This window comes from Acipenser ruthenus, chromosome 55 (genome assembly GCF_902713425.1).
Source record: "Acipenser ruthenus chromosome 55, fAciRut3.2 maternal haplotype, whole genome shotgun sequence".
Taxonomy (NCBI): Eukaryota; Metazoa; Chordata; class Actinopteri; order Acipenseriformes; family Acipenseridae; genus Acipenser; species Acipenser ruthenus.
Genome location: NC_081243.1, coordinates 2,488,775 through 2,507,359, shown reverse-complemented (window position 1 = coordinate 2,507,359; position 18,585 = coordinate 2,488,775). Strand labels below are relative to the sequence as shown.

The following is an 18,585-nucleotide window of genomic DNA, read 5'->3' as shown; positions in this document are numbered from 1 at the left end:
TGCCTGATAATCAAGCTGCGTTTAGCCTCACTATTTAAATGTGTGGGGCAGGTAATAACATGCAGGTGGCTGCTGCAACAAAGCTTCCTTATTTGGGTTTCTTTTAGATTTTATCTATTGTGAAGGAGGCGCTTGTCACTATTTTTGTCACCTCAATATTTGGTCCATTTTATATATTATTTGTTTATTTAGCAGACGCCTTTATCCAGGGCGACTTACAGAGACTAGGGTGTGTGAACTATCCTCTGCAGAGTCACTTACAACTACGTGTCACCCGAAAGACGGAGCACAAGGTTAAGTGACTTGCTCAGGGTCACACAATGATGCAGTGGCTGAGGTGGGATTTGAACCGGGGACCTCCCGATTACAAGCCCTTTTCTTAACCACTGGACCACACAACCTCATCTATGTATTTATTTGTATCACGTTTGTGTTGTTTAGCTTATTTCTTGTACACATTTAATTTTGTATTATTATTATTATTATTATTCACGTAATTGCTACACGGCATTGTCGACCAGTTTAAAGCAATGCAATCTTCCGAATAATGCTATTATCATACTGAATAAATCTGGACTTTTGGTTTATGATTGTATTTAATAAATAAACCATGTTTGTTCCCTTTCAATTAGAAGATGGCCATCAATGCCATTACGTATGGGATATGCCTGCCCATTAGGTAGGTATCACTGAGATCTCTATACCAGAGCTGCCGATAGGCCCCTTCCTGGGATGATGCACTTGGTCCCGCCCACCGGGAATAAAACTGTCATCCCGAGGAAGCCATTTATCTTTTTCTCTCTCAAGTCGGTACGGTAAGACCTCTGTGTTGAGCTGAGTGTGTTGATAGAAAAGAGCTTATCGAGTTGAATCGAGTTGATTGTATTTCCCTTGCATTCATGCTGAAAGGTGGATCGCCACTTTCCCAGAATCAATGACTTTGAAAAAGACAGAGCATTTTGCCTTTCTGTCTTTCAGCGGCCTCCTTGCTTGCGTGGTAGGCCGCTCTTTGTATCTGTCTGTCGTGTGTGAGCAACTGCCTGTGCAGTCATCCGCAAGTGGTTGTCTATTCTTCCTGAGAGTACACCGTTCCTCCACGGGGCTAGGCCTTGTCGCATCCCCGCTGTCGAGTAGACCTCGCCAGCTGCATAGGCCCGCCCACCTCAGTGAGTCGGGCCTTATAAAGAAACTGTGTGCTCTCCCCTATACTATCTATTCTACCATGATGACCAGGTGTGTGTGACCTTGCGGTTAGGGTAGGCACAATTTCATAGCGCCCACCCACCCCCGTGCTTTGGTACCGTGGTGCACGCATAGCTGTTGATACTTGGGTATCTCAGTGCGCAAAGTCATAAATGCATACAGTGCATGGTGCCCAGTGCTACAGCGTCAGTGCACAGTCACAGTGCTGCACGGTACACGGTGCACATAGTGCTCTTGGTACTCAGTGCACATGGTGCTCTGTATGCACGATGCATGGTGCACACTGCAACAGCGCTAGTGCACGAACGCACAGTTCTACACAGTACTTGCTTGGTACGCACGGTGCATGTGGTGCACACGGTGCTTGGTGCCCACTGCTACAGTGCTAGTGCACGAACGCACAGTGTTATATGGTGCACACAGTGCACGGTACACATGGTGCACAGTGCACACGGTGCTTGGCCACTGCCACAGAGCTAGCACAAGAGCGCACGGTGCTGCATGGTACTCTGTGCACGTAGTGCTATGGTACTCGTTGCGCACGGTGCTCAGTATGCATGGTACACGCGGTGCACACAGTGCTTGGTGCCACTGCTACACTATTGCATGGGCATACAGTGCTGCATGGTACGCGGTGCCCACAGTACACACGGTGTTCGGTACTCTCTGCTTGAGCGCAGTGCAAGCGGTGATCAGTGCACAGCCCATGCACAACACAAGACCCATGTCAGGCAAGTGAGAGTTCCACGACCTGCAACGCAAATATCCCGAAGGAGGATAAACATACCCTCTGTGCGCGGTGCTAGGGCATCCAGCATGCCACCTTGGCCCTTGAGAGGCACGTGGCCTGCAGCATCTGTGTGGTTTTTCAGCCCCGGGTGAAAGAAGCTAGTCGGCGGCTTTTGGAGCCCCAGAGCCCCTCCTCCATGACCTGTACAAGGACCCCCCTGCTGGACATCCCCGATGCGCAGGCCTCATGTAGTCGTTCCCCATGTCTGCAGAGACATTGTGGACCTCAAAGCCCAGATGGCGCAGATCCTAGAGCTCTTGGCCAAACAGGCACCTGTGGCTTCGACCGCAGTCCCAGCTCCGTTGCAGCCCCAATTGCCATACTCCCCCTCCCCCAGGGGAGTTCAGAGTAGATGGGAAGAGGCTTCCCAGCAGGCACAAGAGGACATGCTTCTATAGCGGCCTCTGGGGAAGGGGCATCCTTCTCCTCTGATGCGAATGGGAGTAGTGTTAAACCGCCAAGTGGTGACGACAGATACCTCCAACTTGGGTTGGGGGGTGGTCTGGGAAGGCAGAGGAGTACGCGGATCCTGGCCGGACCGCTGGACATCCCTGCACATAAACATGCTGGAGTTGCCAGCAGTCTCCCTTACTCTCCACCACTTTCTCCCAGCTGTCACCTCCGCTAAGCGGATCAGTGAGCTGCAGGCGCTGTCTGCATGCGTATTTGGGAGGATGGAGGGGCCTCATATTGTCTGATATTTGTACTGCGGCTAGCTGGGCTACGCCACATACCTTCTCCAGGTTCTACCACCTTAATGTGGTAGACCCTGCCCTGCCTTCAATAGGCATGAGGGTCCTTCAGGTTGTAAGTTCAGATCGCTAACCCCTGGGTTAAATAGTGCTAGTGCATCCCTCATAAGCTGCCGTTCCTTCTCCCTCGCGACGGCTTTAATATACATTATCCCATATGTAATGTCATTGGTGGTCGTCTTCGAATTGAAAGGGAACGTTAGGTTACTTACCGTAACCCTGGTTCCCTGAAAGAGAAGGGGCCGAGTGTATCATCCCAGGAAGGGGCCTATCGGCAGCTCTGGTATAGAGAGCTCAGCGATACCTACCCAATGGGCAGGCATATCCAATACTTAATGTCATTGGTGGTCGACTTCTCTTTCAGGGAACCAGGGTTACGGTAAGTTTTTACAACTTGACCTTGCATCGGTTAGTGTTATTTTTCACCCACATAACTTTGGGTCACATGTCATAAAATACATCTTTTTGTTTTGTAATTATTTAAACCTTTGGTAAAAAAAAAAAGTATACTGTGTGTGGTGTGTGGCGGTGGGGTCAGTGGGGGGGTTATAAAATACAGAGACAAGTTCATATTGTCATCAGAGTGTTTTACCTGAGAAAACCGTTCAATACAGCGTACAGTTCCACAGCGAGCTAGTAGTATGAGCGCCATGGTATGTCCTGAAACAGGATCTGTGATGGAAATTGCTACTTTCAACTGCTGTCTGGCAGTTGCAGGTTTCTAGTGAAAATCTGCAATGTCGCAGCCCTGCAAAAGTTTTATGAAACACAAATTGCAACCTGTGAGGGGTCTGTGACAGCGATTTCTTGCAAATCGCTTTTATGAAACGGGCCCCTGGTCTTACACCTGATTTATCCTGGAAGCTCAAGGCTGAGGTATTTCCAGCAGTGCATGTGAAGTGACTGTAGAACTGTTTTGTGATTCTGACGATGTCCTCTGGTATAGCTCAGCTGCCTCTCTGGATAACAGAGAAACAGATACACAAGCCACACTGCCATTTTGTGCATTGTTCTATAAGGGTTGATAGAGCAATACACAGAATGGGAGGGTATACAAATCTAAGGAGGATATGATGCGGTTGTACAATGCACTGGTGTTCAATTCTGGTAAGAAGAAAATGGGGATCTCATTTGTTCTTGTTTCAATTGTACTGTAATTGTTCTATGAGTTCCTCAATAAAAACAAATTATTTATAACCTCAAGTCGTCATGGCGACCAGGGGCCTATTTCTTTCCAAACTATACTGTTACACATTTCTCAACTCCCTTTTTACATTTCCAGGTGCTAGACCATCATAACAAAGTTTAACCTTTTAAATACTCTTACGGTCATATATAGCCTAGAGCAATGGGGGAAGGAGGGGCTTGATTGAAATCTTAAAAGTAGTTGACAAAGTGAACACTAGCCAATACCATTAGGTGCAGCAAAGAAACCAGGACCAGAGGACACAGTTAGAAATTCAGTGGAGACACAGGGTAGTAGACAGAGTGGAGATGATATGGGATGTGTTTCCTAGTCATGTCGTTGATGCTGTCTTATTGGGGTCCTTTAGGAGCCATCTTAATAGTTTTGAGATTAATCAGCAACCACTGATGGATAGAACAGCCTCCTCTTGTTTGTAAATGTTCTTATATTCTTACATTTAGTTTTTGTTTTTTGCAGAACACATTGGTGTAACACAACAAGACATCTCTTAACTTGCTTCAGAAGACTACAGACTGGTTGTGATTGTTCTAGGTTGATGAGGTGAAAAAAGAGCTTCTTGGAGAAATTGTTCCTGAAAAAAATGCCTTGAGAGATCCTGCCGCCCAGAATTTCACTTTTTATATGAACAAAGAGGACTGTACGCAATAATCCAGCCAAATATATGCAGAATGAGATGGCAGGTAAACAGACATCATACAAATATTTGTCCTCTATTACTCTAGGTCATTTTTTACCTGATAAAATGAAAGGTGATTCCATGACTTATCTTGACATTTTACATGAAAATGAATGCATTAACACAGAAAAAGATACCACAGCCTGTAAAGCAGAAGAAGAGTACTTTTACAGAGGAGGAAAAGTCACATGGTTAAACTTTTACCTTTCTGAGATGCAAGAATCCCTACAGTTTATCAAAAGGGATAAGTATGAAGAGCTGAATAACTTAATTCAAAAACAAAGCTGGCTTTCCAAAAGCTTAGTGTGTGTGAATTTATTTCATTATCCAGGCTGTGGTGGAACTACTTTAGCCAAGCATGTTTTGTGGGATTTGAGGAAAACATTCAAGTGTGCCGTGCTTAACAATAACTTTGCTAAGGCAGCTGCCATTGCTGGTCAAGTGCTAGACTTGTTCGTAAATGGAGGAAGGAAACAGACTGTACTCCTTTTAGTTGATGATTTGGAAGCATCTGAAAATATTATAGAACTGCAAAAGAACATCCTGGATGAAATTGAAAAAAGAAACATTCATCATAACAGCCCAGTGGTTATAATTTTGAGCTGCATAAGATCTGAGAATCCTGCAGAAAGCATGACTACAAGCTTCACAGACAGCCTGTGCATAACCAACAAACTGTCAGAGACAGAACAATCATCATTTGAGAAAAAACTAGAGGAGATACAAAAATCTCATGAAAATCACAAAACCTTCTATGGATTTCTGATCATGAAAAATGATTTTAAGAAAAGCTATGTTGAAGATGTCGTCCAAGAAATGTTCAAGGACAGACAAGAACACAGTAAAGAAGCACAGCTAATTTCCTTTCTAGCCTTGTTGAATTCTTATGTTTCCAATTCTTCATTGTTAGGGTCTGTTTGTGAGCGTTTTTTACAATCTAAAGATCCAGTGCATGGCAGTAAACCTGTGGAAGAACAGATGGAGTCTTTTTCTGGTCTTTTAATTCGTTTTAAAAATTCAGTGAAGACTGAGAGAGTACGCATGGCTCATAAAATGATTGCCACTCAGTGTTGTGAAGAGCTGGAAGCAAAAGAAGTAAGCAGGAGCAAGATCACAGAAGACTTGCTCTCATCTTTCTCTGTGACGGAAATGGATGATGATCCTTTGCTTATGCGTGACATACAAGATTTGCTGGTCACAAGGCAAAAGAGCACCAAGTTTTCTCAATTGATTGAAGACATACGTGAGGGTGAGAGAAGCAATGACAAATGTATTGCAGTTTTGACCACAGCGGCCAAGTTGTTTGTAAAGAGTGCAGTTATTCCTCAAGCTCTGGCAAGATTTTATTATATCAGAGAGGAAAACTATTCAAAGGCAAGCGAATGGGCAAAATGTGCTAAAGAGCGAGATGAAAACAATTCATTTATTGCTGACACTTTGGGACAGATTTACAAACATGAAATGCGCTCTAAAGTGAAAGAAAAACGTCCTGATCAGTTGGATATATTTCTCAGTGTGGTGGAAGATTCCATTGATGCATTTCAGGAGGAACAAGTTTTAGCTAATAAAGAAGGTCCAGTTGACTTAGAAAATCAGTGGACTAGAAAAAGGCCCTCGATTTATAATACCAATGGGCTCTTTGGCGAGTTACAAGTCGCTAGCCATGTCTTTGACACTCTTTCCAATTTGGACCCACTTAAAGAGGAAATGGAGAAATTCTTAAAACATGAATTGCAAATTGACAGCATCTGTAAAAATGACAGTAACAAACAGTTCCTTCAGATACTCAAGAAGAAGCCTTTTCTTACTACACTAAAAGACCGTGTTAAAATGGTCTTTGATTTTTATGAGTCTTATCTCACTTACTCCAAACCAAGTCAGATGAAAGAAGAGAGTGAATATATTCACAAAGAAGTGGCTGACTGTTTTCTGAAGTATACAAGTTCTGAATGTAACAGTCATGTAGAAACCGAAGCTGTCGATCAGAACAGGAAATACCTAGAGGCCCAAAGAGCTGCAAGTTTTCCGGGACTCCTTCACTGCCTCTCTGAGAGAGATGCTGACACAATGGAGAAAATTAAACAGAGTTGGCAATGCATTTATAATTCAAGCACAAAAACAAAAGAAGATGACTTAAACTTTATCTTGGCTAACATTGTCCTGAACTGCATCAACCCCGGGTCTGTGAATATTACAGATCACACAGAACTGGAATTTATCCTGAAAAATGTACTGTCAGATAAAGAGAAAGACAAATCCCAAACCTCAGCAGAGATGTATTTCCTAGCTTTGCTGCTGTTGTGGCCCAAAGAAGGGACCAAGTCTTACGTGGACAAAATCTGGGAATGCTTTCAGAACCAGTATGAACTTCATCTTCGTTCAAGATTTATTGTACCTCATTTCTTCCTTGGACAGTCCTCAGGACTGAGCAGAGTTGTTCACAAATCCCAAATCGATACCTGCTTGTTCACAAATCCCAAATCGATACCTGGTGATCTTTCTGAGAAGATAAACACACTTTGGCACAATGGAGAATTATGGAAAAATGATGAGGTCAAAAAACTACTGTGTCGTGTAGAAGGCAGAACCGAGGGTCATGAGGTGTTTGCTCAGCACGGCAAAGTAAAAATCAGAGTGCAGCCTGACAAAAGAGCAGACGTAAAAAATGGCCACAAAGTCTCTTTTTACCTTGGGTTCAGCATTAAAGGGCCCATGGCATATGATATTCAGTACTCTGGGAGAAGCGCTGTAAAGAGAACATGAAATTGTTCATAACAGAAAAGGCTTCTGTGGTTTGCTGCACACAGTGCCAGCATCAGGGGGAGTGCAAGGTACCCAAATATAATGTGTGTTCATATAATGTTGTTTTTGCTTATGAGTTATATTGACTGCATTTGTGTTATGGGCAAAGTCTTGAGATGCAGATGTTTTATTTCGTAGACACTTTTAAATACTTACTTTTATAAAACATTAATTTAAAAATCCTATTGATTTTTTTTGCTCATTTTAGTGACTAAACATAATACATATATAAGTGTGAGCTCTTCCCAATTCTAATGGGATTAGAACAATCAAAACACAAATTTGCAAATTGTGAGAGCTTTGACAATAGGTCAATTTTATAGGTCATGTGACAATAGGTCAGTTTTAAAGGTCATGTGATTGCTCAGCTGGCTCATGTTAAACTAGCTTTTTATTATTTCACATTATTTACAAAGAAATGTATTATTATTGCTATTATAAATGTACTTTTATAAATTTCAGTTTAGATTATATATATATATATATATATATATATATATATATATATATATATATATATATATATATATATAATTGGCAGAGCAAGATCTCTGCATGTAAATAAAGTGTGGGTGTTGTATGTGTTTTGGTGGTGGTTGGCATGAGAGAATGTGGCTGTTCCCAATCGAGATAGTTGGTGTCAATTGGGAACAACCACAGACTATAAAAAGAGAGCTTGCAGCTCCATTGAGGGAGATCACCAGGGAGCTGGATTGTCAAGTGAAGTCAAGTCAAGTGCTGTGTAAAGGAAGAAGTACTGTCTAAGGAAAAGGGTATTGTGTTAAAGTTACACTTGTGTGTTTAAATAATGTGTTTGGCTGGTAAACGGCTTAGCCGTCCAGTGAGTAGTCAGGGATGGTGCAAAGTATAGTTGGGCTCTACGTATGAGCTAGGTTTTGTTTTGTTTGTTTATTTTGTCTGAAAATATAAAAAGTGCTTCAAACTGCAAGTTCATTGTCTGGGTACAGACAGGCTATATATATATATATATATATATATATATATATATATATATATATATATATATATATATATATATATATATATAATATATATATATATATATATATATATAGACAGTATATATATATATACACCAATGTTCATGTATTGCAGGCACTTTTTGTATTAATAGTTACTGCATCCATAAATACATGCTTTTTTCGCTTATGAGTTGTAATGAATGCATTTGTGCTATGGGCTAAGTCTTTAGATGCAGACATATGTTTTTTTCATAGAAACGTTTTCACTCTAACTTTTGTACTTGGTAATATTAATTAAAAATGCAATTAATGCCTATGATTTATGTTTGTGAATCTAATAATCACTGGAATCTATTAACATTAAGCATTGAGTAAATTGATTTATGTTTCAATATTAACTAAATCAAGTTATTAATTACATTGATTTATTTAAATGTTTAGATATCCTGTTACTTGTTACTGGATTGATTAAACTGTCTTGTTCACAGTCGTCATAAAATAAGTTACAATATGTTTGTTGGAAAATAAAAATCTATTATTATTTTTTTTGAGTAACTGAAATTGTGGTGCTGATGTATTCATTTTGTGTGTGTGGGGGGGCGGGGGGGGTCTACTTCACAGACTTGCACCCAAGCCCAGTAAATCCTAGTGGCTTCACAGATGATGCATAATGTGTATTGCCTTGGCTTCTCCAACAGTGCTGTAGTGCTGTTCACATTCCTCTTTGTCAACAGATGCTGGATTGATATTGTAAAAATAATTGCTGTAAACTTTATATTCTATGTACAATCAAAGAGCATGTGTACTGAAGTTTCATCTGTGTGATGAAACAGTTGGTCACTTTTGTATTCCTGCTAAGTGGGGAATAGGCATTTCCAATTTAATTGAAGGATGCCATCCATCAACATGTCTGTGAAGATACATCCTTCACTGCTTTCAGTTTTACCGAAAGTGTTTCTGGTATTGTGACTCCGCCCCCTTCCTGGATGGCCGGCTTCCGACTGACCCTGGAATTAACTGCCAGACCATCCAGTCCAGGGCACACTGTTCCTGTTACACAGTGCCCTCACAGGTCAGGAGGGAGATTGTTGACTAGGATTCATTCGCTCTCTGTCGCATGGTAATATTCATTATCCTATACAAAAGGGCTACTGTCACAAAGACGGCCGGAGTGGGTGGAGTCAGACCAGAAGCAGGAAATAAACAGACAGAGAGGTGTGGTTTGGTGAAGCTGAGCGAATGCTTTCGCTCAGCATTTAATAAACAGAACAGAAAATAAAAGGTTTGAACACAAAACAGGACACAGCACTTCACGCCAAAATAAAGAGACAAACAAAACGGACTATACAGAAAAAGTGCACGGACAGACACACAGACAAACACGGTGAGTTTTAAATAAACAAGTATCGTGCTGGTCCTACCAGCACGTAATAGCAATTGATATTTCAACTAACTTTTATTTCTCCTTCTCTCTCACCCGTTCTCCACTCTCGAACACCCAACCCCGAGTGAAAGAACTGTGCATCTATATATACTGTTGTGCTGGGATTCAATTACTAATTAATTATTCACTTGAATCCCAACACGTGAATTAATTCTGTGCAACCCCGTGCTCACATACTATTACTTTTTACTTGCACGTGATGTGATAGTGCAATCCCGTGCCTAAATGTAATTATACAATTTTAACTCACACGTGAAACACAGACCCATTTATATCCCATGTACCAATGACTATACACCAACATTTACACACGCACGCAACATACAACACAGAAATGCACACAGGGGCGGGGCACATTGCCACAGCTACTTATTGTTTTGTAGCCTGTATTGCAAAGTGAGCCTGTTGTTTTTTTTTTATTATTTATTTCTTAGCAGACGCCCTTATCCAGGGCAACTTACAATTGTTACAAGATATCACATTATTTTTACATACAATTACCCATTTATACAGTTGGGTTTTTACTGGAGCAATCTAGGTAAAGTACCTTGCTCAAGGGTACAGCAGCAGTGTCCCCTACCTGGGACTGAACCCACAACGCTCCGGTCAAGAGTCCAGAGCCCTAACCACTACTCTACACTGCTGCCCAAATACAATATTTTGTACAAACTATTTGGTTAGGACTTCATTCATTCATTCTGGATTGAGTTATGATGGAGCAATTGAGATACAGCTCTCCTTGCATCTTCCAAGGCCATTTTCCACTATTTTGTTAATCTCTTGCACAGTGATTATTATTGTGCTCATGGTGTAATACAATTTATTAGTGATACAGTGGAGCAGTGTTGTTCAGTTTTAGTGCTGGCCTATAGCGACCGCTCCGGATCGTGTTAGCCATTTAATAATAACAAACATAACTCTATCATTCTCCACGGCTTGAGTTTACACAATGGGCTATACAGCGTGGTAGCTTTCTCTAGTGGTCTGGATATATTTTAACGTTGTAACACATTAACTATCTCTACTTACTTTACTATGAAATAGCTGCTTAGTCAGCTGACTCCTCCCTAAATGCCTCCTGCTTTAGTGCAGGAAATACTGGTACATTTACCTACTTGTTAAAGACGAGTATGCTGAAAGGACAGAAAGCATTTTTGGTGATTCAAATTCGGACCCACACTTTTTTTTAGAATACTGTGCCTATTTCTCTGTGCACCTCCGGCGTAAATGTACACATATATATATATATATATATATATATATATATATATATATATATATATATATATATATATATATGACACTCTACCAGACAATGCACAGCCCTCAGTAATGCAAAGCACTGAACAGACACATGTTAATACAGTCATGGAGGACAAATGGATTGTGCCGCTGTAGATCAATTGAGCGTTAATTCCACTCAAAATGGACACTGGCGCAAAAGCAAACTTAATTAGTGTGAGTGACATCAGTGCAATGAAAGAAAAGCCAGTCATTCACAAAAAGTCAGTCTTACTGAAAGCATACAATGGACAGAACATTGACAGCAAAGGTACATGCAGACTAAAAGTGAGGGTTAAAGGCAAAGCACACCACCTCATGTTTGTTGTGGTTCCTGATGGACATGATTCACTATTAGGTGACAAAGCTTGTGAGGACTTGAATCTAGTTCAACGAATCTACCAAATCAACTCATCCAATGTAGCAGTAAACACACACAGTGACACTGTAGATGACATCATGCAGAGGTTCCCAGACATCTTCAAAGGATTTGGAGTTTTACCATTCACATACAAGATCCAGCTCAAAAGTGATGCACAGCCGGTGGTTCATGCTCCATGGAGAGTTCCAGCACCCCTGCGTGATTGCCTAAAGAAAGCACTGGACAGGATGACCAAGCTTGGAGTTATCAGGAAGGTTGAGGAACCCACCGATTGGGTCAACTCTATGGTATGTGTTAAAAAGAAAAATGGTGAACTGAGAGTGTGCATGGATCCTAAGGATTTAAATGCAAACATAAAAAGAGAACACTATCAGATCCCTAAAAGTAAAGAAATCAAGTGAGATGTCAGGTGCAAAAGTCTTTACAAAGCTAGATGCCTCACAGGGTTTTTGGCAATTGAATTGGATGGGGACAGCACAAAATACTGTACTTTCAACACACCTTTCGGCAGATACTCTTTCCTGAGGTTACCTTTTGGTATTGTGTCAGCCTCTGAAATCTTTCATCGTGTGATGGAACACATCATTGAAGGCTTGGAAGGAGTGAGGGTGTATGTCGATGATGTCATAGTGTGGGGGTCCACGCTACAAGAGCATAATGAAAGACTAACAAAAGTATGGCAGAGCATCCAGAGGAATGGACTGAAACTGAACAAAGCCAATTGTTAGTTTGGCATAAAGGAAATCACATTCCTGGGAGATCGGTTGTCTGGAAAAGGAATAAAACCAGATGAAACCAAAGTACAAGCAATTCTCAACATGCCCAGACCCACCGAAAGAAAGTTGTACTACGCGTAATGGGTATGATAAACTTCACTGGCAAATTCATTCCGAATCTATCTTCAAAGACAGCATGCCTCAGAGAATTGTTACATCTAAAAATGAGTTTCAATGGTCTGCTAAACATGAGAAGGAATGGCAGCAGTTAAAAATAACATTGACAACAGAACCAGTACTTACTTTTTTCGATGCAGGCTGAAGAGTAAAAATATCCGAAGATGCATCTAAAGATGGTTTAGGTGCAGTATTGCTTCAAGCTACTGAAGATGATGACTGGAGGCCAGTAGCATTCGCCTCAAGGTCCATGACAGAGTCAGAATGTCGCTACGCCCAGATAGAAAAATAATGTCTAGGCCTAGTGTTTGGATGTGAAAAGTTCCACTGCTATGTGTATGGCTTACCAGCTTTCACAGCGCAGACAGATCACAAACCGCTAATTGCAATAATAAAGAAAAACTTGAATGAAATGTCTCCGCGAATTCAGCGCTTGATGATGAAACTGCAACGTTATGACTTTGATCTAATCTACACGCCTGGCAAGTACATAGTGCTAGCAGATACCCTGTCTCAAGCACCCATAGCACAGTAGGTGATTTCGACTGAAAAAGATGTGGATGTTCATGTGAATATGGTGGCTGCTGGACTACCTGTGTCAGACCTGAAATCAAAGCAGATTGCAGAAGAGACAGCAAAAGACACAATGCTGCAGACAGCAATTGCAAATCTTGATCAAGGCTGGTCCAAAGGCTCATGTGCACAGTACTACCAGATCAAGTCAGAGCTGAGTGTTGTAAATGGACTACTGCTCAGAAAAGACAGAATAGTCATACCACAGAATAGTGATACCACAGAATAGTGATACCACAGAATAGTCATACCACAGAATATGCGTCAAAACATGCTCAAGAGAATTCACAAAGGACATCTCGGAATTGAAAAACCCAAGAGAAGAGATAGAGATGCAATCTACTGGCCTGGAATGAGTCTGGACATCGAAAGGATGATAGGGAAATGTGAGTCTAAAATATCACAACAAGCAAGCAAGAGCACCCATGATGGTTGCTGACCTTCCAACAGTTTCATTTGAATGGCAAAAATTATGTGCTAGTGATTACTTTTCCAACTATCCTGAGATGGCATTACTCTCCAGCACATCAGCAAACTGTGTGATTACACACATCAAGTCCATATTTGCAAGACATGGAATACCTCAAGTTGTGGTAAGCGACAATGGTCCATCATACAACTGTAAGGAATTCAAACAATTTGCTGAACATTATGACTTTCAGCATATCACATCAAGCCCACTGCATGCTCAGTCAAAGTGGAAGTTGAAGTGGAAACAGAAACAAAATTATAATAAAGCAACAAAAAGCTTGAAACCACTGTCAAGATATGATGTAGTGAGAATTGAAGATCAGAATGCATGGAACAGAAAAGCAACAGTCCTGCAGGAAATAAGCCCAAGGTCATACACTGTAAGGACTGAAGATGGACAAATCCTCAGAAGAAATCGCTGCAACCTTCTGAGAACTCAAGAAACATTTCAAGGACAAGAACATGAACAACCAGATGACAACCACCCTACAGCTGAGTCCTCACCTGTGCTCACAGAAGATTCTTCTTCATCAAACAAACAGACTGACACCTATTTTGAGAAGATCCTCATGTACAATTAAAAAACCTGAAAGACTGAATCTTTAATTTAAAAGTATTTGGCACAAATGTCATGCAAGTAAAATGTTGCTTTGGGTTAAAAGCATTGAACACAAATGTAATTGATTTAAGATGAATGCATTAAGTTGTGTTACTATTATTCTCTTTGTTAAGAATTTAATAAGTTGTTTAAACCTCAAAGAAAATGGGATGTAATTATATGGAATTACATATCATGACCACAAGGTGTCAGTACTAAGTTAAGAGGTAGTTTTCCAGGACACAGGAAGTTTTGAAAAGAACTTAAGAAAGCATGTCAATAAAGGACTAGCACAAGCTAGCTGTTCATTAATAACAACTAGATTTCATTATTGAAACATTAGTGAACATAACAGAAAGGTCAAATCACACAGGCAACATCGTGTTTAGGATGTCCAGATAGCAAGAGTGAAGAATCAGGACACTTTCAGTTGGTGAGGGAGGAAAGAAACCCTGTGAACTACAGTACTTCACAAGTGACACAAACTTTGTACCTTTCTTCTGTAGATAGGCTTTTTTTATTCCTTCGCCTTCCTGTGTGCATTGCACTTAGGCAAAAGGAGGCTGTGTGGTCCAGTGGTTAAAGAAAAGGGCTTGTAACCAGGAGGTCCCTGGTTCAAATCCCAACTCAGCCACTGACTCATTGTGTGACCCTGAGCAAATCACTTAACCTCCTTATTATTTATTTCTTAGCAGACATCCTTATCCAGGTCGACTTATAATTGTTACCAGATATCACATTATTTTTACATACAATTACCCATTTATACAGTTGGGTTTTTACTGGAGCAATTTAGGTAAAGTACCTTGCTCAAGGGTACAACAGCAGTGTCCCCGATCGGGGATTGAACCCACGACCCACCGGTCAAGAGTCCAGAGCCCTAACCACTACTCCACACTGCTGCCCTTATGCTCCGTCTTTTGGGTGAGACATAATTGTAAGTGACTCTGCAGCTGATGCATAGTTCACACACCCTAGTCTCTCAGTCGCTTTGGATAAAGGCGTCTGCTAAATAAACAAATAATAATTAGACGTAAAATACCAAAAATGGACAACAAAGCAAAACAAGCAAAGTATATTTCGGCTGAGGATCGCGTCAAGACATTTCGCAAATAAACTGTACATGCAGATGGAGGTAATTGTTTTGCACATCTTGTAATGTGACTTAAAGAAAATACGATCGATCGCTATAACTTCAGAATTACACATTAAACAAAAGGCTACTACAGAGGCTGCTGAACAGAACATAAAACAAACAAAGCTCTCAGAGAACAAACTGGAAAGTCAGCCCTGACAAAAAGGTATTCCTGTGTTGGTTGTACCCAAGTTAAATCAGCACTACAGGTACACTACAGGGATTCAAGGAAATGCATGCACATGGATCAGGGAGTGGTTAACATGTAGAAAACAGAAAGTACTGATTAGAGGAGAAACCTCAAAATGGAGTGAGGTAACCAGTGGTGTACCACAGGGATCAGTATTAGGTCCTCTGCTATTCCTAATCTGCATTACTGATTTATATTCTGGTATAGTAATCAAACTTGTTAAATTTGCAGACGACACAAAAATAGGAGGAGTGGCAAACACTGTTGCAGCAGCAAAGGTAATTTAAAATGATCTAGACAGCATTCAGTACTGGGAAGACACATGGCAAATGACATTTAATTGATAAAGTGTAAAGTACTGCACCCAGGCAATAAAAATGTGCATTATAAATATCAATTGAAGAAGGGATCTATGAATAAGATCTTGGAGTTTATGTTGACTCAGAAATGCCTTCATCTAGACAATGTAGTGAAGCTATAAAAAAAGGCCAACAAGATGCTTAGATATATTGTGAGAAGTGTTGAATTTAAATCAAGGGAAGTAATGTTAAAAATGTACAATGCATTAGTAAGTAGTAATAATAATAATAATAATAATAATAATAATAATAATAATAATAATAATAATAATAATAATACTTTATTTATAGAGCGACTTTCATACCACAAGGTTCAAGGCACTGCACAAAAAACAAAAAAGAAGTTAACAGAACACAAAGATTAAAATCAAAGTTAATAAAACGGCATAAATTAATGAATAAGTTAAACAGGTTTAAAAAAAAACATCATATATTGCAAAAAGAGAAAAAAGACACAGTTTAAAACAACTAAAAACAACAATATATAAAATCAAAAAGCTAAATTATAAAAATAGGTCTTAAGCCTAGATTTAAAAGTAGCTACTGTAGGTGAACCTCTGACATGGTCGGGGAGAGAGTTCCACAGCTGTGGAGCACGAACACAAAAAGCAACCTCTCCTTTCCTCCTGAGCCTCACCCTCGGAATACAGAGGAGGCCACTATTAGTCGACCTCAATGCACGCCGAGGCTGATAAAGAGACAACAACTCTGAGAGGTAATCTGGTGCCATTCCATTTAGTGCTTTAAATGTAAGCAATATAGGACACAAGGACACTTCTATGTTGCAGATGGGTGAGAATGAAGGATTTATCAATTTATCTATTGTTGAGAAAAGCACCCTGGAGTTATTTTTATTTTCCTCAATCAATTTGGAGAAATATGCACATCTTGCAGATCTTATAGCTTCATTGTACCTCGATAAATAATCTTTCATAATATCAAAATAGATATGTAATTTTGTAGCCCTCCATTTTCGTTCCATCTTACAACAGTCTCTTTTTATTTGACTGATAGTATTGTTAATCCAGGGAGCATTATGTTTAAGTGGAACTAATCTAGTCTTGACTGGAGCAACTGTATGAAGAGTAGTAGTGCAAAGGTGGTTAAATCTGTCAACTAGTAATTCAGTAGACAGAGACTGCAAAGGAAGTGATGGAGCTGAACTTATTATTAGTAAGACCTCATCTAGAATATTGTGTTCTGTTCTGGTCACCTCATTACAAAAAGGATATTGCTGCTCTAGAAAGAGTACAAAGAATAGCAACCAGAATTATCCCTGGTTTTAAAGGCATGTCGTATGTAACCAGGCTAAAATAATTGAATCTATTCAGTCTTGAAACAAAGAAGACTACGTGGCGATCTGATTCAAGCATTCAAAATCCTAAAAGGTATTGACAATGTCGACCCAGGGGACTTTTTTGACCTGAAAAAAGAAACAAGGACCAGGGGTCACAAATGGAGATTAGATAAAGGGGCATTCAGAACAGAAAATAGGAGGCACTTTTTTACACAGAGAATTGTGAGGGTATGGAACCAACTCCCCAGTAATGTTGTTGAAGCTGACACCCTGGAATCCTTCAAGAAGCTGCTTGATGAGATTCTGGGATCAATAAGCTACTAACAACCAAACAACCAAGATGGGCTGAATGGTCTCCTCTTGTTTGTAAACTTTCTTATGTTCTTATGTCTGTGAAAGATATATTGCAATACAGCGCAAATAAAATCAACACAAATTCATAACGAAACAGAACACCACAACTCAACAAATAACAACCCCAGTCCGTCATTTTTGTAATTTGTCTAGAACACACGTATAATACCAGCTGCCAGAATACATCTGCATATAGCAAAGGGATGGAAATAAGACACTCATTGCATAGCAGTTAGAGACATCTGCTGTTTTACTAGCTGCAGGCTGTGTAAAAATAATTATGTACTGATAATGGCCTGGGTATCATGGTTTTGATATTTGACAAAATATTGAAAGTATGTAAAACACATTTTACAGTTAGAACAAAATGGTACTAATATACCAGTTATGTAAAACATTTTGTTTTGGACATTTACAAGTCAAGTTATATTTAAATTCCTGTAGTACAAAGTGAAATTAAAATGACAGTTTAGTCTGTAGCACAAAGTAGCAAAATAGGTAAGCCTAGAATATAACCAATCTTTTATTTGATATCTATATTATATATGATCCGTTAACAATTGTTGCTTCTAATTGTTTTCTGACATTATTGTAGCAGCAGTCCCGTTTTCAGCAAACTCAGCTTTTTGTAGTTTTTTCTGAATCAAATTACTGTAAAACACTGAATGTTTTCTTGGATGAAGTAAACTAAATAATAGGGTGTATTCCTATTTTATTTATTTATTTTTTCTTACTTTTTTGTGGTTGGTATTAGAGTCCTGCACAGGTCCGATTTTTATGACCCGCTACTCGCTGCAACACCGTCTTCTTACCCACGACCCGACCTGAACTGCTTTAATAAGATCTGCAGCCCGACCCAAAACCGCAAGTGTTTGTCCTTTACCTACTGCCTGCGTCAACTGACTCTCTCACGCTCTCACATTCACACACATATATCTCTACCATTCTCCACAGATTAAGTTTACACTATAGGCTATACAGCGTGGTAGCTTTCTCTAGTGGTCTGGATATATTTTAAATCTGTAACATATTAACTATTTCTACCGCAAACTGCGAAAAGGTTCACATTCCGACCCGAACCCGACCCGCTTTTGCGATGCAGGTATGTCATGTGTAAGAACACATTTAAAAGGTCTAAGAGTCCTCTAAGCTAATTCTTAGAAGTAAAAACAAACTGAAGTGCTTCATTTTCCAT

General features: G+C 40.0%; 1 protein-coding gene across 4 annotated transcripts in view; it reads left to right on the top strand.

Annotated features, from left to right (window-relative positions):
* The window catches only part of LOC117401669 (UDP-glucuronosyltransferase 2A1-like), a 29,792-nt gene extending 21,888 nt beyond the window's left edge, over positions 1-7,904 (top strand). For all 4 annotated transcript variants that reach the window (XM_059017221.1, XM_034002456.3, XM_034002455.3 and 1 more), the window contains one exon: positions 4,409-7,904. Coding sequence is in view for 3 of the 4 variants with exons in the window: in XM_034002456.3 (XP_033858347.3) it covers positions 4,614-7,391 (2,778 nt within the window). In the remaining variant the exon portion in view is untranslated. The remainder of the gene's footprint in view (positions 1-4,408) is intronic.
* Positions 7,905-18,585: the final 10,681 nt, after the last annotated feature.